At 49.1% G+C, this 21,446-nt stretch overlaps 1 protein-coding gene across 1 annotated transcript in view; it reads right to left on the bottom strand.

The window, feature by feature from the left end:
- The window catches only part of MYO5B (myosin VB), a 146,247-nt gene that overhangs the window by 90,627 nt on the left and 34,174 nt on the right, over positions 1–21,446 (bottom strand). Inside the window, exons 4-7 of the mRNA XM_041423573.1 lie at positions 19,741–19,885; positions 4,726–4,882; positions 2,648–2,791; positions 1,129–1,210 (exon numbers count right to left, since the gene is read on the bottom strand). Of these exons, the coding sequence (XP_041279507.1) occupies positions 1,129–1,210; positions 2,648–2,791; positions 4,726–4,882; positions 19,741–19,885 (528 nt within the window). The remainder of the gene's footprint in view (positions 1–1,128; positions 1,211–2,647; positions 2,792–4,725; positions 4,883–19,740; positions 19,886–21,446) is intronic.

The following is a 21,446-nucleotide window of genomic DNA, read 5'->3' on the forward strand; positions in this document are numbered from 1 at the left end:
CCACATGTTCCCAAGAAGAGAGCAGTGGTTTCACAGCTGGAGCTCGCGCACATCAACTCATCTCCCACAAGAAGATGAAACTTGTTGTGTCTGAATTTTAAGATGCCAGCAAACATCATCGTTACCCAGGGTATGCTTTTAAAAATTAAGGACATAAGTATGGCATAAACTCTTGAAAATAGTCCATGTGGTGTGCTCTGTGTGGGCAATGTGCCTACAGTGACCCAAAAGGTCATTAAGACAAGCCCAGAATTACCCAGAAACTGAAATCCCCTCTCTCCATTTACCATTCCACATGGCAACTCCTGCAAGACCCTATGATGGGATCAGAACCTGCCTTGCTCCGTATTCAAAATAGGTAAAAAGCCTGGTTTAAACCTTGCTGTTCTCTCTGAGCAATAGCAAATATTCAAGATAAAAAAATAATTAAAATTCGTCCCTGCACCTCCCGCTGCGACTGCAAACCCTCTGAATCAGGTGTTCTACAGAGGTTTTGCTGCAAATCCTGGGGGGAAAAACCCAACCCACTCCAGGAGTTAGCCATTAAAAAGAAAGAAACATAATGAATTCAAAGGACACAATCACTCCTGCCAAGACACTGGCCAGATCAGTCCACACTCACATTTGATTTAAAACACATACCTTATGCAAGGTTGGTACAATGTTAAAACATGATCTTCCTGCATCAGCTGGCATACACCACAGCAATGTGGTTTCACTGCAGCTGAAACTACAGCCATTTCACTGCCAATTTTTACAAAATCACGGAATCACAGAATGGTTTGGGTTGGAAGAGACCTTAAAGGGACACCTCCCACTGTCCCAGGCTGCTCCAAGCCCCATCCAACCCAGCCCCAGACACACCCAGGGATCCAGGGGCAGCCACAGCTTCTCTGGGCACCCTGTGCCAGGACCTGCCCACCCTCACCAAGTTGCCCTATCCCTGGTGATGGGGTGAGCAAACCTGTGCTCCACCCCACAGCAGAGCCCTTCAGTTTCACCCCCCTGCCCCCCTCCCAGGGCACACAGGCCTCCCCAGGGGCTCACATTTCTGACCCCACCACCTTCTCCTGCTGCCCTCAGACCCAGGCAGCAGCCAGCAGGGCACAGGGATGTGCCAGCACTTACTGAGTCCAAGGTCTTTGAATTCTGGGAGGCTTGAGGAGGCACAGAGCTGGTAGAAGATGTGGTAGTTGCGCTCGTCCTCTGCCTGTGGGGAAATGCTGAGTTACCAGAGGCACAGAGCAGTCACAGCAGTGCTCCCACCCTCACATCCTAGCAGAGGCACAGAGCAGTCACAGCAGTGCTCCCACCCTCACACTGCTGCCCCCTGAGCCCAGGGACACCCCGGTCCCATCCCCTCTTCCCACCACTGAGACCTGTCAGTGACACCTACACAGCGACTCTTCCTTGCCACCTGGGAGAGAGAAGGTGACAAACCTGACCAACACACACTGCCCACCTGGCAAAGAAAGCAAATAATTCTGTATTACCTTCCACATCTTTTCCCTCTCTGGAGTGACCAGGCTTAATGGAGCAGCAAGCATGGAGTTGCAAACCCACAGTAATATAAAAGAAGGTGGTTTACTCTTCATGGCTTCTCAAAGTTGTCAGGTTTTTAAGATTTTTGTAGTTGGGGCATTCTTTTTTTTGTATAAGGGCAAAATTTTTGCGGTAGCTTCTGATCTACACCCCAAGCAGAAACTAAGAAAGCCTCTCCTGAGCCTGCACAAGAACCCCAAGGGATGTCCTGGGGCAGACATCAGCCTTCTCAGCCCCTCTCCTGCCCTTCTTCATCTTCAAAACTGAAGAATGCTGCCTGCCATTTGTTCTCCCTGGCTCCTTATCTAACAAGTCTCCCAGGTACACCTTAGCCCAGAACAAGGGCCATCAGGCTGGAATCATAAAGAACTCCAAGACTGAGTCCAAAAGACACATCTGGAAGCTGTGTCCACCAAGAAAGCGACAGGACAAGGGGAAACAGCCTCAAGGTGTGCAGGGGAGGTTTAGGTTGGCTATCAGGAACAATTTCTCCATGGAAATGGCTGTCCCAGCCCTGGCACAGCTGCCCAGGGCAGTGGTGGAGTCCCCACCCTGGAGGGGTTTAAAAGCCATGTGGAGGTGGCACTTGGGGATGTGATCACAAGGATGATGAAGAGGGACTTTGAACAGGAGCATGGGGGACAGGGCAAGGAGAGATGGCTTCCCATGGACAGAGAGCAGGTTTAGGTTGGATACTGGGAAGGAATTGCTGGCTGGCAGGGGGGGCAGGCCCTGGCACAGGGTGCCCAGAGCAGCTGTGCCTGCCCCTGGATCCCTGGCAGCGTCCAAGGCCAGGCTGGATGGGGCTTGGAGCAGCCTGGGACAGTGGAAGGTGTCCCTGCCCATGACAGGGGTGGAATGAGATGATCTTTAAAATCCCTTCCAACCCAAACCATTCCATAATGATGATTCTGTGATGGGTACGGCAGTGCTGGAAGTTGGATTCGATGGTCTTTGAGGTCACTTCCAACCTGAATGATTCTGTAGTTCTACTGGTAAAAAGATTTTTTTTTTTTTTTTCAATCCATAGAAAAGACCCAGAGTATTGAATTCCTGGAATACAGCACCCAAAAGAAAAAAAGGACAAAGCTCCACAACTCCTCACCTGAAATACAACCCGAGATTTTTCCAGCAGATACGTCCTCATGTTGGCACCAATGATATGGTGTCTTTTATCAAAGCCTATTTGAATGTATTTCCCAAAGCGGCTGCTGTTGTCATTCCTTGTTGTTTTAGCATTTCCAATGGCCTGCATAAAACAAACAAAATTAAACATTAAATTTTAATTGAATTTTTGAATTCTTCTAAACACTTTGCTTTGCAATCAGTGTTATACAAACAAGACATAGGAGGTTTTGAGGAAAACCCCTTCACAGATGCAGAAGGCAGAGAAGCAATGTGACTTTGGGGAGGACTCTTCACTGAAAAGAGAAGAAAAATGGAAGAAAAATGCATACAAACAGCAACAAATATTTGTACAGTAATTAAACCATCCAGGTCCCAAAAGCCTTAACATTTGTGTCCCACCCTATAGGATGCCCCCACCTTTGTTCAGAGCCAACACCAGCAGCTTCCCTGGATGGGTCTCCTTCCCCCACAAACCCATTTACCTCAGGGTCTTTCTGCAAACCAGGCAGTTTTCTTTTATGTTTTTTTTTTTTTCTGCATAGGCAATGTTCTCATCAATTTCCAATAAAGACAGGCAGGTTGCCTGGCCTCAGCACTTAGAAATTACAGCCAGAACTGAACACAGGCAGGAAAATTAGAGCAATAAAACTCTGGGGTCATATAGAAGAATAGGGCGCACTATGAATTTTTTTCTTGGATGGTTTTAAGTGCCCCCCTGGTATTGCAGCTACATTTCACAGAGGCAGGGGAGATGGGTGAGGAAAGGAATAAACTTTAGGCAGGTTTACCAGGAGTAAGCCAGCAGAAAACCAGCCAGATTTTCCTGTCAGCCACACACCTGCTGGATTTTCTTACTGCTCACCTGCAGCACCACTGGCCTGGACACTGCAGCTCACCCCCATGGGGCAGCAGGGTGTTAGACCACAGGTCAGGCTGTGTCTCACCTCGATCAGCCACCCCCTCTCTGTCTGTCAGATAATCTGGTACAAGGCACCGTGATGGGAAGCCTCCCTAAAGGCTGAGCCAAGCCTAAGGAGAAGCACAGCACAACACCACACTCCACTAAAGCTGCACTGCTGGCTCCTGCCTTGAAAAGAAAGTCACACGAGTCTGAAGAGCTTCGTGGACTTTGAAAAAGCCCAAATCAACTGAAGGTACTTCATGGCTCCAAAATCTGTTTGGAAAATGGGATTTAGGCACTCAGGCATTTATTTTCAGCATCTGGCTTCAATGAAAGGAAAAAAACCTGCTTTTTCCCTTTCTTTTGTATTTATAAGAAGAACTCTTTTCCTTCAGAGTAGGGATTTTCCTATAATGACATTCTTTCCCTATCACAGATCAATGGGGTTGGAGAAACCCTCCCAGCCCATCGAGTCTAACTTGTGCTTGCTGCCCACCTTGTCACCAGCCCAGAGAACTCAGTGCCATGTCCAGGCTTTCCTTGGACACCTCCAGGGATGGGCGATCCAACACCTCCCTGGGCAGCCCCTTCCAATGCCTGACTACCCTTTCCATGAAGAAATTCCTGCTAATGTCCAGCCTAAACCTCCCACAGCACAGCTTAAGACCATGTCCTTTTGTCCCATTGCTGTTGCCTGGGGAAGAGGCTGGTACATGAATGATAGCAACAGAAAACTAACAAAAATAAAAATTAATTTAAATATCTCAGATTAATCCCTCCTTCTCTATTCCATGTTTGTACAACAAAATAAGGATATTAGGGGGCACCATGCAGTGACAAAGGAGGAAGAAGATGCTAAAAGACTAAGAGTGCCAGCTGCACTGCTTGGGCTCTCCACCCTGGAGCCCCATCAAAGCCCAGCTCCTGGAGATGTGCTGGAGATACTCAGGCTCAGCTTTAAGGCCATTAAATTCAGGTGCAATTGGGGTGGTCTAGGTGGAGGCTGTTGGTGCATCTCTGCGTGTCAGTCCAGCTCCAGGACATTGTTATGCTGTCAGTCAGACCCGTCTCTCAAACCCCCGGGGCATCTCACTGTCCTTGTGACTTAGGGCAAGACAGAGTGATCAGGAGAAAGGAAAGGGAGCAGCTTTTACCTCCATGATGGGGCTGGAGGCCAGGACTTTGGCCTCGATGTTGGTCTCGCTGGCGGAGCCCCCGACGGTGGCGAAGAAGCGCATGGCGTATTTGGCAGAGACCGTCTTGCCCGCCCCCGACTCCCCGCTCACGATGATGGACTGGTTCTTTTCATCCCTGGGGGGAGCCAGAGCAGCAGAGTCAATAAAAGACAAGCTTCTCTGAGTTAATCCATTTCCTTGTCAGCTGCTTGCACCCTCTCCCCGCGTCGCTGGTCCCTCGCCCTGTGGCCACCTGTGCTACAGACGCTGGATTTCTTCTGGACTAGGAAAGTAACAGTGAATAATGCACAGCTGTGACACTTCCCAGAGAACACATGAAGGACACTGGACATCTCCAGAAGATCCCCAGAGGCCTGCAGAGACAGTGGGAACTGAGCAACTGCATGAAGCACTGCTGCCTCCTTCACCCTGAGATTCTGGGAAGCCCATTTCTTATACAACACCCAACCTCTGCTGCTGGACACCTGTCTGGAGAACTATTAACAGGCACTGGCTGAATATCAGCTCCTAATACTGTATATTTAATTTTCCCTCCCAGCTCCTTCACTCAAGTTTTTGAGACTTTGCTCATTAAAACACAGTCAGCTTGTGAAAATTGCTTTTAAAACACAGTTACTCAGAAAGATTCCCCTACACTCAAAACGTATTAAAAACACTGAAGTTGCAAAACCAAGCATCCTAAAACTGGGACACAGAAGAAGCCACCTGATTCCCCGTACAATTATATGAGTATCAGTATTTTCACACAACTCCCAGCATCTGGTTAAAACTTTGACAACCACAATACAAAGCGTGTCTGACATCAGACTCACACCAATGACTCATCCCTAAATCCTGTGACACTGTGAGGTGGCTGAAGTGCAGAGGTACTTCACCAGATACCTCCAGGGACCCAGACTTTCCACAGAGAAGCTGGGAGTGAACCATCTCATGCAGCTCTTGAGCCTTGCACAGAGCACAGACTCTTCCAAATGCCTTTTTCCACTTGCAAAATTAATCGTTCACGCAAAAGCCATTGCAGAAGTCACCACAAAATAGCCAGTCCTTCCCAGCATGGCACCCACCAGATACGTCCCAATAATTAATCTGTTTAACATGCTTGAGCTGCAAGGCAAAGAAAGGGCCAAGGCAGTGAGAGGAGCTCGTTTTCAGACCCACATCCCTCCAAGGAAAGGTTTTCTGGCTCCAGGGCCAAGCGCCTCTGCTGCAGTGGGATTTGCTCCCCGGGGCATCATCAGCACACAGCAAACCCAGCAACTCTGCAATTCAGCTGCAGACTTTGGGAAGGGCAGAGTTTTCACTGCATGATTTGCTATAAGCTCCCAAAATGCCTGAGCTCTGGGGTAAGCTGTAAGGACATAATTGAGTTTTTAAGTAAGATCAACTTAAGCTTCCCAGACTCTGCCCTGGCTTCCATGAATCACAGCTGAAAGCAGGCACAGAAAATCCCATACACAAGTACAACAATAAATTTATATCTTGCAGGTCTCTTGACATTCGGAAACACCATCAAAACACATTCCAATTTAAGATACTCAGTTCAAGTTTATACCAGATGAGGACAGATGCTAAATGATTGCCATACCCCACTTTTGTACTTCCAACAAAGACACACCACACCATTACTTCCCTCCACTGTCAGGCACAAACATCTTAATTCCTTCTAGGCTCAAGGTAATTGGTTTGAGAAAAAGCCTCAGCCAAGTCACATATAACATTTTGGTGTAGCCATGACTTTGAGACGCTTTCAGCAGCAGCAGACTGACAAGATAATTCCCAGCTCTCTCCATTTTTCATACGCCAATTCTCAAAGTGTATCTTAATCCATCCCCTAGCCAGCTGGTTCTCCTGGGTATCAGTGGGAAGGCAAGAGGAGCCCAGGAGCCAGGCAGCAGTGCAGGAACATGGGCTGTGAGCAGGGCACACCCTCCTTGAGCCAGGAGCCAGCATCCCCAAGCCATGATCCCGGTGACTCACCCGGGGTGGGAACAGCCTGCTCTTGCTAAGTCACGGCATGGTGACCTCAGCAGGAGCCACGCTCCCGCTCCCGGTGACTCACCGGGGTGGGGACAGCCTGCTCTTGCTAAGTCACGGCATGGTGACCTCAGCAGGCCTTGGCAAAGCCCCCGAGGCTCTCCCACAGCCAGCTGGCAGGATCCAGGCACGGGGCTGCCAACGTGCCAGTCTCACACCTTTGGACTCCCACAGGTGTGCAGCAAACCTCTCCTGGCAGCAGCAGCCAGCAGGCGTGGGCAGCCAGCAGAGGAAAAGCAGCGCCAGCTCCACAGAGGGGAAGGGAAACTCAGCACAGCCCCAGAAGGGAGCTGGGTGAACCCACAGCAGCAGCTCCTGGGACACCTGGTGGCTGTCCTGGTTTACCTCTGACTGAGCTCTGATGGATGCTTTGATCATCTCCAGGGAAGTCAGTCTCTCCTTCCAGGGAACAAGTGAAAGGAGGAGAGGAAACGGCCTCAAGCTGTGACAGGGAAGGCTGAGATTGGATATCTGGGAAAATTTCTTCATGGAAGGGCCTGCTAAGCCCCAGCACAGGCTGCTGGGCAGTGATGGAGTCCCCCTGCCTGGAAGCGTTCAAACCAAGTGTGGATGTGGCACTTGAGGACATGGTTAAGGTGAACATGCTGGTGGTGCTGGCTGACAGCTGGACCTGATCTCAGAGGCCTTTTCCAGCCTTAGTGGATCCATGGTTTCTGTGACTCATGGACTGCTGATCTCCACCAGTGAAATCCCACACTGGCCATCAGCAGGACCCAACAGACAAAATTCCTGTCAGCTGCCAAGAAAGGGGCAGACAGAGGCTTTGGCACGGGCTGCAAGGGTGGGTGAACAGACTGTCCTTGCTCAGAGGTGAGGGAGAAGCAGAAGGGAGAGGTGACAACCAAAATCCCTGCAAAAGGAGCTCTACAAATGCAAAGCTGTCATGGCTTACAGCTACGCTTGCCTCAAAGTTACTTTGAAATTATTGTTTCCCACCTTGCTCTGCATGACAGGCATGGCCCAAGCGGCACATTTCAGATAACATTTCCCTGCCACTTTTCTCTTAAAGCCATAAGACAAAAGCTCCACCAGTCTGGGAGTGAGTCTTCAGCTAAATGAGGCCAAAATCTCAAAAGATGCATTATCTGGCATCCAGACAGCACTGCTGCAAGGTAGTATTTGGTAGCCCATTTTTTTCTCTTTAAGCTTCACAATTATGAGTTCTTGTCACCAATTTTGACCTCACTCATAATATCTCTATTACCACCTACTGGGGTGGGCCAGGCTGGGAAGGCAGAGACCAACCCACCCCAGACCCCAGCTAAGGACCAACAGCTCCCCTGGGCTTCAGATCTCATCACAAAAATGCCTTCAAGTGGCATTCTGAGTGCTTTATGCCTCCCTCTGGCTTGCCTCCTTTTAAACAGACATTTGCCAAAAGACACTAAGCCTAGTGACAAAAGTATGGCCAACACAATTTACTGCTACTGCAGCCAGGTTCCATTTTCACAGAGTTTCCCAAGAATTTGCCCTAATAGCTGATGTGCTGCAATATGAAGTGGGCCAGGTGAGCTCTCCATGGCACAAAAATCTTACGGATTATATCAATAAAGTAAAATGAAAAGAAAGCTGCTCTTAGCAGGCCACTCAACCTCCTGCATTTGCAGTAATGTGTCTCCTCTGGGTTTTTTTGGTGGATAGTTCATGTTCAGACATTTATTTTCCAACTTCAGGAATAAAAGCTTTCAGGAATAAAGGCTTTAGAGCCTTTCCAGTGTACAACTTAACCAACTGCTGGTGCCAGCAGGGGAAGATTGATGAACCCCACGGAGCAGATGGCAGCAAACAGGATGCTCAGGCAGCAGAAATGGTTAAAGCCAGGCAGGAGGTGTTTGTGTTCAGTGTGGAATAAAAGACACTGAAGTGTTTGGCCACCATGCAGGCACAGTGTGCAACATGGATGCTTAAAATACATTCCATTTTGGCAGGGCCAGCGCAGGAGAAAATTATTATTGAAAAGAACTTGGATAAAATGAAGTGTCTGTGGGTGAACACTGCCTCTGCTGCAGCATGGCAGTGCTGCCCTATCTCCTCCTGGGGCTGGGTGGGCTCCTGAGCACCTCAGGGCTACCACCACGACTTTTTATGCTGCCACAAAGTGCATCAGGGCTCCTCAACCCATGGCTCACAGCTCACATGATGCTCAGGCTGGAAAACAAACACCACGATCTGGGCTACAGCCCCCACCCATCAGAGAGGCAAACAAAACCACAAGGGAGGAGAAGTCCAGCCAGAACAAGATCCAGAACTGTTTCTTCAATGCAAGAGGCACCAGCAGCTCCAGAGGTGCTTTGGAGGTGGGTTACACATCTTTCTGCAGGTCTTTGCCAGCTTGAGAGCAGTGCCCCTCAAGACCACACTTAAGAGAGATGGGTGATGTCTCCAGCCAGCAAAACTAAGAGGGGGTCACTGGTGCTTTTACAACACATGAAAAACAGCATGGAATCATAGAAATGCTAGGGTTGGGAAGGACCTTTAAAGGCCATCTAGTAAAGGCCATGAACAGGGACACCTTCCACTACCCCAGGCTGCTCCAAACCCCATCCAACTCATCCTTGGACATTCCCAAAGATGAGGCAGCCACAGCTGCTCTGGGCAACCAGTAGAAATTCCTTCTTTATATCTGCTCTAAAAGTCTAATAGATACCATTTTTGAAAGGCAACATCTAAAGGTGCTGCCCAAGGCAAACAAAAGTCAGTTGGCTATGAAGAGAAAGGGCACCTCAGATTCCTTTGCTGATTAGCACAGGCTGCTAGTTATCGGCCTTTACATCCAGGGAACATATTTCCTTGCCTGTCAAAGCAGTCAGTCCTTCACCTGCAGCAACACAGAGAGCACTGCTGCCCTGAGAGGAGCCCCCAGACAGCCTGGGAAAGGTGGAGAAGCATCCACAGCCCAGCTGCCCAGCTGGACACAGAGCACTCTGCATCAGAGCAGTCAGAGGTGTGGCACTGCTCAGTGCTTCCGTGTGCACCCCTCACCATTTTATCTAATTAATCCAGGGCAGAACATCCCTGGAAAATCCTCACTCCAGAAAAGGGCATGTTCGAGCTACTGCAATAAAAAAGGGTTTGAATCCATGGATGGTTCCCACCACTGCTCTGCTGGAGACAGAGGAGACAGGGAACACCTCAGTGCAGATATGTACACCCTCAGCCTTCAGCAACACTGCTTGAAAACAGTATTTGAAGACAAATATACCCAAAATGTTCTTCGGACATATATATCACCAGTCAGAATTTTTCCGAAGTCAGCTTTCTTTAAAGCAGCAATCCAAACCTATGAGGAGGGACCTGGAACATCTAGGATTTGTTCTCATACTCATCCCTTCAGAAAATCACTACTGGCACAAGCAGCTTAATCCTGGATTCTGCAGCGGGAGCAAAACCAGTTGCACTAAAAACACAGCTTTTCCAAGAGGGAAAAGGATCTGGAATAAATGAAGGCAGAGCCAGACCCTGTGAATAATTGTCAGGGGTCACTCCAGCTTTAATCCTAGATCTGACACTAATTCTCGGCATCGTGGAACGAGTCAATAAGTCTCTCCACCATGGAAATCATATTTAACCTACTTCTTTCAGGTTGCTTGCAGGATTAGTGTTCATAAAGCAATCTGAAGATTAAAAATCCTTTAAGTACTGTGGTTTGAATTGAGCCTGACTACAATGAGAACGCCCACAAAAGCCCCGATGCATTTCTCCATTGACAGTGCTGCAAGTCTAAGAATGAGCATAGCTACTGTGTTGTTAGAAATATACAAAATGTAATAACTTAACTACCACTGGGTTGCATCCCTCAAGTGCTAATGACAGTGATGCAAAACTGAGACAGCACAACTCTGCCTCCAAATAAGCAAACAGAAGTTGCACTCTGGAGGTGAAAATCAGAGTGTTGCAGCATCCTAACACAGAGAAAAGCCTTCTCTGAAGTGGTCTCTGAAGCCAGGAGTTGTTCCCATTTCTGTGGGATAACTGGAATTTGGAGCGGCATGACTATTGAGAGCGGCATGAGATTCTTTTATTTGTTGGATCTAATTTGGGTTTTTAAAATCCTTGGCATTGTTACTCAAGGCAAAGAGAAAACACAATTTAGGGGCAGTTACACTTTTCCCTCAGAGAAACCCAAGATATTTTTAGCGTGACTATTGAGAGAGGCAGCAGATTCTTTTACTTGTTGGATCTAATTTGGATTTTTTAAATCCCTGGCACTGTTACTCAAGGCAAAGAGAAAACCACAATTTAGGGACAGTTACACTTTTCCCTCAGAGAAACCCAAGATATTTTTCATCCAGGTGAACAAGAATGCTTAAGGACTTGTCTTCTGTTTGCATTTTCAAATATCAGCTGCAAATCCATGTTTTATGGTGCAGTTGTTGAAGCCAGCAGCACTACAAGGACAGATTTTCAGGAGCTACACGTTCATTTGGGTCATTTCTTACTCTGTATCTTTCATAAATTGTGTAGGGATTACCCTACACAACGGTTTTTTTGTCCTTCTTTTTTTTACACAGAAAACTATATTTAACATAGATCATTTTCTTTTTGTAGGGATAACTTTTGATACAGTGGCACATACCCGTGGGGGAAGATAACACTGTTTTCACCAACAACCCACACCCATATCAGAGCTTCAAAATACAGTCTGGTCACAAAGAAAGAGTTGGATTCCAAAGAAGTGGACTTGAGTTGAGCTTGATTATCCTGATGGGTCCTTTCCAGCTCAGCATGTTCTGTGATTCTGAGGTGCACTCGGGGTGATGCCGTCCCTGCGATCCACCCTGAGCAGCTTTGGAGCCCATCTGCTCACACCCCACTGGGTATCAGCAAGGAGCCAGACAGAAAATGTGGCCTTCAGTGTCTCAGTTGCTGGGAAGAAGCCTAAAAGCAGCAGTTTGGCCTGGAATGGGCAAGGATGAGCAGGCACATGGAGAGCTGGCAAGGTGCAGCAGTGACCTTCTCCTGCGCGGCGCGCTCCGCCAGCTCGGCAGGGCAGGGCTGCTCCCTCTCTTTAACACCCATCCATCCCACATTCCCAACGCCAGGACCAAACCCCACGGAGCAGACCACGGCGTCTCTGCAGAGGTCAGAGTGCTTTCATGAGGCGTTCCAGCGCTCCAGGCGTTTTCCCCACGGGAGCATTGGGACTCCCACAGGCCCCGGCCTGTTAATGCCCCTTCTCCCCAAACACTCCACACAGCCGGCTGGAAACACCCCTCCAACAGCACACAGAAAACCCTCACAGCTCTGAATTTCTGCGAAATGCTGAGCTGTGCCCAGTCTGGATGACCTTCCCACAGGACTGATGCCTTGCACACCCCGTCGAGGAGGAGCACAAGCTCCGCGGCCTCACGGAAACGAGGTCAGCAATTCCTTTGTGTGCCGTTCCCAAGGAGAGAAAAACACGCACCTGGCCAGCTTCCCCAGCTCTCTGGCACCCTGATGCTCTATTCTGTGCCGGGATCACACCACAGAGCATCCCTGGCTCCGTCCCAGGCCACCTGCAAGCTGCTGGAGCGCTGCAGAGGCAGGAGGCGTGGGGCTGTGTCCTCCCAAAAGGCACCACAGAGAGGAAGGAAGCCTGGGATGCTGTGCCAGCAGATCAGCTTTGGAGCACCAGGAGGAAAAGTCAGTTGTTCTTCCACCCCATGCCAGTCCCAGAAAGAAGGTCCTTCTGACTGACCACCATGCTAAGCCACTGCTGCTTGGAAAACTCCCGCAGTACCATCTGACTAATTAATTGATGAACATTAGGAAAACCCCAGAAAGAGGTTTTCAGAAACCATGCTCTGGGTTCCCCACCCCAAGACCTCCAGGAGTTCACTGAGGATGTGAGGTGACCAGCAGTGACTGGGAGGTGGGCAAGGCCAATCACAATTTTTTGGGCTCTGATGTAATTATGCTGCTTATAAGTGCTGTTTTGAATGTTTAATGATACTTGGTGTTACAGCTGTCTCCCCTCAGAGCTCCAGCAGTTCTCCTGCATCACAGCAGTAGTTACATGTTTGATGTAGGCTATTATCCCTCCTTCCTGGTCAGTGATACTTCACACACACACACTCATTACTTTCAGGCCTTTCTCTACCTTAAGCTTTCCCATGCCAGTTCTGCCCCATTTATGAGTATTTATGATTTTTCTATAAGGGATGTTTCATTTATTATTAAATCTGTTAGCAAATAGCACGGTCTTTATTCTAAATTGCCAAAATGAAAAAAAAAAATTCATTTTTAAAAAGTTCATTAGTTGGCCGCTTCTCAGAGCACCTCTATTCTCTCCCACAGCAAGTAAGACCAGAGGGTTTCTCCTCCAATTCCTGGGAAACATTTCCTGGAGTGTCTCCCAATTTATTTTTTTCTACATATCACCTCAAGAGAAGAAAAGAAATCCCTGAGGTCTTACACCAGCACTAGCACATTCATGGGATAGCTCTTGCAAAACCTCCTCCCCTCATCCCCATCCCACTTTTAACTCTAAGCAGAAGAGAAGCCCCTCAGTTTTGCAGCTTCCTAAATTCAAGGCTCTTGAGTTCCTTTTCTTCGGGTCCCCTTTTTAGACCAGAGCTTTATTTTTGGGATGATCCCTGCTGCACAGCCTGGTGAGGAGCAGCACAGCTCAGCCCCACAGCTCCCTGCAAGCCCCCACCCAGCCTCTTTCCCCTGGAGACAAAACCCTTTAATATAACACAGGATTCAGCCTTATTTACCGTGCCAGTCTGATTCCCCTCACATCTCTGTCGGGGGTTAATCTCTCTTTTAACTCCTATCTGCTCTCTCTTTGTACGGCTTTAAATCCTCCTGTAAAAGCTTGAAATCTGAAGTGCTATGAAAGGCATCCCCCGCCGTGCCCATACCCCTCCCTGAGTCTATTTGCCTGTGTGCAGGGCTGTAGCTGCAATTTCTGCTCTTTTCCAGCTCCAGCCTTGCCCTCCAGAGCAGAAAAGAGAGCCGTGGTCACCTCAGGCAGCCCCAGAGGCACCTGCCTCTCTGCAGGAACAGACATTTCCCCTGTGGCTGCAGGGAGCAGCGATTTTGACGGCGCAGCACAAAGCCTGGGAGCACCAACTTCCAATAAAAATGGAAAGCCACTGCTACAAAGAGTTACCTGCCTGCAGTCCAAGTGTTTGAGAACTTGGTGACTGAAGCAGCATGTGGGCAGTGGGGCTGAAGAGAGGAGGCCCCTATTTCCATACAATTTAAAATTCGGGAATTACACAGCAGATGCTGAGCCCGGCTGGAGCTGCAGAGACCAGGCAGGGGTTATCTGGTACCCACTGAGCTGCAGCTCAGACAAGATATGCAGAAGTTGAACTCATCCATCAAATCACTCCTGCATTTCTCATTTTATTTCTTCTGCAAGGACTACCGACAACACTGTGAGCTGATCCTCAAGCGGGGAAGGAGGAAACTCCAGTCCAACCAACAAGTCACCAGGACAATTGCCTTCCACTGACATTGCAGGGGTCAGGTAAGGCCTGCAGAGCCCTTCCGTGCTCCTGGCAGAACATCACACTGTTCTGCAATTCGGATTTAGCAGTTTCATGTGAAACAGACCCAAAATATTTTTGCCTGGCCTCGTGGAACAGCTTTGCTGGGATGCACCTGTGAAAGCATCAGCCAGACAGAGGCACCAGGGAATAAAGCCCACGGCACTTGACCCAGTCCTTGTACTTCTCAGGAGACTTTCACAAGCCCTTTACTACCCCAGATCTCTGCCACAGTGAGAGCTGGACACTGGACTCCCTTTGTGTCCATCACCTGGCATGGGCTGCTGCCATGTCACACTATCCAGGGGCCCACACAAGGGAGACAATGCTCCAGCCACAGCGAGACCCAGAGCTGCCCCATGGAAAACACCGAGAGGAGGGGCTGACCATACCTTCAGTATTTGATTTATGATTTGGGCAAAGATCACCTCTGCCTGCTGCCTGTTCCCTGCTTTTGAGACATGTTTGGCAGCCTTGGGAGGGCCCATTCCTCTGCTCCGCTGCCCACAGCACATGCCTCTCTCACCTAGTGCTGTTCAATTCTGTATGCTATTAAGTATAATGCCTGGGGTTTATTTAAATAAATAAATAGATAGATAAATAAATAGATAAATAAATACCTTATCACTCCGAAAGTGGCACAGGAACAGGCGAGAGGAAGGATTGTAGAAAGAGCAAAGAAAGCTTTGTTCCAAAGAACTGCACGGTTTATATAGAGTGATACGATAGATTCTATTTCATTGGCTAACTAACAAAAACACCTTCCTCATAGACCGTCCTTGAGAAGAACAGAAAGACAAAGCAGAAAAAAAACACCTGCAGATTGTTTATACTAACAAGTTATCACATCCTTACAACTCCCTGAAAGTTCCCACAGGCCACTGTGAGAAACGCTTGCCGTTTCTCTCTGTCCCATGGCATTCACAAATACCCACCAAAAAACCACACAACAACAGCAACAAAACCCACACAAAACAAAAACCACCAAGAAATAGAACCTCACCAAACCCAAAAGCAATAAGAAACCTTACTTGGACTAGCAACTCCTAGCTTGTTCCCAGAACAACCCCAGTTGGTACAAAAGGGAGAGACAAGGGCCAAAGACACAAAAAGTCACACAAATATATCCATTGTGGTGATTTTCCTAATAGACTCAGCCCAGCATCACATGAAAACATGATGGCCACATTGACAAGTCAAGCTGGCAAGAATTAAAATGGAGCTGCACACAAGAGAGGGAATATCTAACCAAAAATACAGCCAAAGCTCCCAAAGGCTGGGAGGGGGGAGCTGGTGTTGCACTGTCACCATCCAAACTTCCTCCATGGAGCTGGCAACAACTAGTGGGTCACATTCAGGGGTCAGAGCATGAATCATGGACTCTCTAAGGTTGGAAAAGCCCTCCCAAGTCCATGGAGTCCCAGCTGTGCCCCATTCCCACCTTGTCACCAGTCCAGAGCACTCAGGGCCACATCCAGTCCTTGGACACCTCCAGGGATGGGGATTCCAACGCCTCCCTGGCAGCCCCTGCCAAGGCCTGACCACCCTTTCTAGGGAGAAATTCCTGCTGTGCCCACCCTGAGCCTGCCCTGGCCCAGCCTGAGGCCGTTCCCTCTCCTCCTGTCCCTGTTCCCTGGGAACACAGCCCGACCCCCCTGGCTGTCCCCTCCTGTCAGGAGCTGTGCAGAGCCCCAAGGTCCCCCCTGAGCCTCCTTTTCTCCAGGCTCAGCCCCTTCCCAGCTCCCTCAGCCTCTCCTGGGGCTCCAGCCCTTTCCCAGCTCCGTTTCCTGCCCTAGACACGCTCCAGCCCCTCGTGTCCTTCTTGCCAAGAAGGGTCCGAGCTGTCCCCAGCTCAACCTCAGCAGTGCTGGCACCGAGCAGTGTGAAACATGTGCTGCTCAGGTCAGGCTGACTGCAGCAGAAATGCAGGTTTTCAAGAGGGAATTTTTGCCAGACTCCAGGCTCCTGCCCAGAGGGACGACACACAGGGAAATGAGAGCCAGGATGTGGGCACACAAGGCACCTTTTGTTCCTCTGCGAGAAAAGCCAGGATCAGCCAGGCCATCAGTGGCTATGCTGTCCCTCCATGTGACCATGGCTTTCAGGCTGCTCCCAGGAGGGCAAACACCTTCTGTGACCCCCCAGCCCCACTGAACCTCTCCAGGACAGGACCCTGACCAGAGCAGCTGCCTGCGCTGCCCTGCAGGCAATCCATGTCCCAAGGCACTCACTGCTTCCAACCCAGGGCCACTAACCACCACTAAATGATCCATCCCTCCACCTTCCCAACACCACTAACCATCACCACCACTAACCACCACTAAATGATCCATCCCTCCACCTTCCCAACACCACTAACCATCACCACCACTAACCACCACTAAATGATCCATCCCTCCACCTTCCCAACACCACTAACCATCACCACCACTAACCACCACTAAATGATCCATCCCTCCACCTTCCCAACACCACTAACCATCACCACCACTAACCACCACTAAATGATCCATCCCTCCACCTTCCCAACACCACTAACCATCACCACCACTAACAATCACTAAATGATCCATCCCTCCACCTTCCCAACACCACTAACCATCACCACCACTAACCACCACTAAATGATCCATCCCTCCACCTTCCCAACACCACTAACCATCACCACCACTAACAATCACTAAATGATCCATCCTTCCACCATCCCAACATTTGATTCCACTGCCTCCAGCAGCAGCACTTGGAGCAAATTGACTCGTTTTGTTAAACAAAATGCTGCTCATTTTGTTTAAAACAGCACTGTTCCAGTGAACTGAGTGTGTTTACTCCCACACCGGGTATCTGGGGAGTTTCTAAAGAGATGGTCACTATAAAAATTAGAGGATGTCACATATTAATTTTAATCACTTGCTTTTCGTTGTTGTTGTTGTTGTTGTTTTTAAGCTGTTTCACATGCAAGTGCTGCAAAAACATCATTTTTGTGAAAAGCTCTTATTTAAAGGGGAGATTTAACACACACTGAATCCACTGTAGGTGTTCAGGTGCTTTATGAAAAGTTCTGACTCAAAAAAGGGGTCAGGTGTTGTTACACAACCTCCGCAGCCACTTGAACAGGTCATCAATGATTCCTTTTTTTTCCTTTTTTTTTTTCTTTTTCTTCCTTTTAAATTGGCATTTTCTGATGACAGGACAAAAGCAAACACAGAATGCCATACAGTCACCTGTGAAGTTGCTTCCTGTCCCATCTCTTGGGCACTGAGGTTGAGGCAGTGGGAAAGCACAGGAGAAAGTCACTAACACTTGTACCCACTGACTGCCTTACACTCTGCCCTGGCACCCTGCCTCTGCATGGAAAGCTCAGAAATAAAATCTAATTACCTCCAATTTTTCTCATTTAACAAAGAATCTTAAGTTTTGTGCCCTTTTCCCCTGCCATCCACTCAATCCCATTCAATACCCTTCACTATGCTTTCCCTGTGTGCTCTGGGCCACTAATGGACATAAAATATTCAAAAACCCCCAGGACTGGCCAGACTGTTTTCCTGCAAGTCTGACCTTCTGAGACAGCAGCCTTGAGCTTTATTCCTGATCTATAAGGGTGCACCAGTCATAATACAATTGTTTAAAAGCTGAACTGCAAAACAAGTGATATCTTTGCACCAGTTTAACAAGCCACATCCCATCTCACCCTAAAACTAAAGCAGAGCTGCAGACATGAAGCATCCCACAGTCAGCATTTCAGCTGAAAAAGGGCAAAAAGGAGTCCTTTTCAATGCCCTTTATCCATCACCCAGGAGCTATGCCATCCACCCCCCCTGCCCCAGCAGCTCCTCCACTCCCCTTGGAGCACCGTGGAGGGAAAAGCTTGGATCAAGCTGCAGAGAGCACAACACCCACCCAGGAGCACTCAGAGACTTAAAACTCAGTGTGCCACATTTTCAGGCACATTTTAAATAACCAGGTACATTCCTATAATCCGCATCCCAATCTCCTCTCAGCCCTGTCTGAAACCCCCTTTTGTACCAAAGCCTGCAATTGCAATAATAACAGCCCAAAACAGAGAGCACCAGGGGAGCACTGAGCAGTGAGCACCTTGCCTAAGAGCTCTGAAGGTGGTTATTTTCCTGTCCCCTTGAAAACAGCAGTCTGAACCACCCAGAGACAGCAGTTATACTTTATGAGCTGCTGTCAAAAGCAGCTTTGTTCTGATAAGGAGGGAAGCAGAGACAAGCATTGCTGGCTAGAGCTGTTATCCCACTGCCTGCAAGATTCCTGAGGGATGTGGGAGAGAACAGCACCTAGCAAACTTCATCACCTGAAGTTTGTCTCTACACAAACTTCAGCAGAAAAGCGAGTTGCTGCCTTGTGTTTTAGACACTTGCCCTGGAAAACCCACAGGTCCCATCCACACGGGTCAGCAAAACCCTGGTATCTTCTAAAAAGAGCCCTGCAGCTTGCTGCTCAGTCTGGAATCACACAAGGACAAAATCCTAAGCCTTCCTCTTTCTGCAGGCAGCTCCCCAAATCCTGGAACTCTTCTCAAAGAGGCTTTGCCCAGAGCACAGCACTTGCAGGAGTGAACTGCAGGCTGGGCTCAGCTTGGATGCCATCCATCTGATCTCTGGCCATGGCAGTGCTCCTCCAGATGCATTTCTGGATTGAAATCCAGCTCATTTTTATTAGAAATCCATCCTATCTCACCACCAAAACCCAGACAAAGCAGAAGGAAAGAGCCTTGGAAAATGGTTCAGTGCTTACTTTTGCTATTAAAAGCCAGGGCTGTACAAAAATCTCAGCTAATTCACAAGCAAACAAAAACACACTGTGTGAGTCCTGACAACTATAATAAAATGATCCCTGGTACAACAATTTTTAGTTTGCTCTCCAATTCTCTTTTGGATCATGACTTATTTCTTAGGAACAAAATCCTACATTTGTCCCCAGCAACTCAAGAAGCACAGAAATAAATAAAACTCTCACCATATCCATCTGGTGAAGACACTGCTTTTAGGGATCCATAAATATCTCCAAGTATCTGCCAGTTACCACCTAACCCAAAAATCACAATATCTCCATAAAGCAACAACTAACATTATCTCCTGGATTTAGTTTGATTATCTCACCGAATTATCTGAAATGTGGTTTCCTCTAAGCTATTAAACATGACATTTGCACAGTGGTTCGAATTTCTTCCAGGAAACTCATCCAAGAAGCAACAAGAGAGGGATCTCCCTGAGTTCTTGAGGACCACAGGGATCCCCATCAGCCCAGCAGCCTGGGTGCAGTACTGGGATCAAGTCATTAGGCAGAATTAATTAGAAATACCTGACCTCCAGCACGCTCCCTTTCACCACTTTCCTTTCACTGAGTATCTGCAGCGTTTATTGGCATCTTTGCTCACTTCTGACCCAAACCCCCGTGGCTGGGCCCCCCTGACCTGGCCATCTGCTTGTAGGCTTCCTCGGCCACGGCGAAGATGTGGGGGTCCATGTCCCCCATGTTCTGGCCGCTGTAGGCGTAGATGACATCCTGCTCGTAGATTGGCAGCTGCTCATAGGGGTTGATGGCCACCAGCACGATACCTGAGGGCAGACAGACAGGAGGTTAAGTCCCAAACCAAGCAGGGGGTCGATATTTCAGGGTTTCCAGGGCTTGTCTTAGTTCCTTCGGTAAGGTTTTTGAAATGCAGTGATTGAGAGTTAACAAAGGAAGTGAATGGGGAAGGGCTCGTAATTCTTATCTCGGCATCCCCTTCAACAGCAAGGCAGTAAGCCCCTGTACAGCTACAAAGGAGATGCACAAAGCTGGTGAGAAGAGCAAAAATATACAATAATCTCCATTGTGTGAAGACAGGCCTTGCAGGAGGGGTGAGGAGAGATCAACACAGCCTGAGCCAGCACTACAGAAAAGCAATTCCTGTGCAACCAAAGCTCTGCTAGACCCAAACAAACATCCCGGGTTTTCCCCTGGCCTGGGTTGTGAGTGAAAACTCCCAGCAAAGAATGTGCCCAAATCAAACTGAAATACGTAAATCACAGGGAAGGAATGCCAGAGCATGCTCTGAGGCTTTCATATCTGCCTCCTCTCCAGCTCTGGGCACTGAGCTGGGAGCTAATGAGAGGCCCAGACACACAGGGAGCTGCTCTGCACCCAAGCTCCACCTCTGATAAGTTTTGGGTCGGGCAGGCCTCAGCTGTCCCTGCAAGGAGCCCCAGGAGCACCTAGCTGGGGAGCCAGTGTCACACTCCTGGCTGTGGGGCCAGTGTCACACTCCTGGCTGTGGGGCCAGTGTCACATTCCTGGCTGTGGGTCAGTGTCACACTTCTGTCTGTGGGGTCAGTGTCACACTCCTGGTTCTGGGGCCAGTGTCACACTCCTGGCTCTGGGGTAGTGTCACACTCCTGGCTGTGGGGCCAGTGTCACACTCCTGGCTGTGGGCCAGTGCCACACTCCTGGCTCTGGGTCAGTGTCACACTCCTGGCTGTGGGTCAGTGTCACACTCCTGGCTCTGGGTCAGTGTCACACTCTTGGCTGTGGGCCAGTGTCACACTCCTGGCTCTGGGTCAGTGTCACACTCCTGGCTCTGGGGTCAGTGTCACACTCCTGGCTGTGGGGCCAGTGTCACACTCCTGGCTCTGGGGCCAGTCCTGTGCTCCCAGCCCAGCCAGCCCAGGGCTCAGGCACACTCCCACTACAGGAGCACAGGAGCTCTCAGCTCGCAGCAAACACCAGGAAAGGCAAAGGTCAGTGACTGTCCCAGCTCCTGCCCCTGCATGACATTGGCCCAGCTGCCTCACCTCCCCGAGCCCTGCTCCTGCCTGCTTGCTTCCCGCTTCTGCTCAGTTCACACGCCAATTTTCCCTGACTCACCAAAACCACGAAGCAAACCAAGCTGAAGGGCTCTGCTCCCTTCAGACAAGCACCTTCCTGCCTTTCTCAGCACTTTATAACCAAAGCACGAGGCATGCTGCAACCAGGCAGAGCTTTGCAACTGAACCTACACAGCCCAGACGCCTGCATCTCCATTATTGCTGCGCTCCTGACCATCAGGAGCCTTCATGAGAAGCTGCCCTCACAAAACCTCACTGATTTTGGGTGACAGCAGGCACCTGTGCAGCTGCAAAAGGCTGCAAGTTATGCCAG

The sequence above is a fragment of the Onychostruthus taczanowskii genome, unplaced genomic scaffold, assembly GCF_017590055.1.
Source record: "Onychostruthus taczanowskii isolate IOZ18803 unplaced genomic scaffold, ASM1759005v1 scaffold79, whole genome shotgun sequence".
NCBI classification, from domain to species: domain Eukaryota; kingdom Metazoa; phylum Chordata; class Aves; order Passeriformes; family Passeridae; genus Onychostruthus; species Onychostruthus taczanowskii.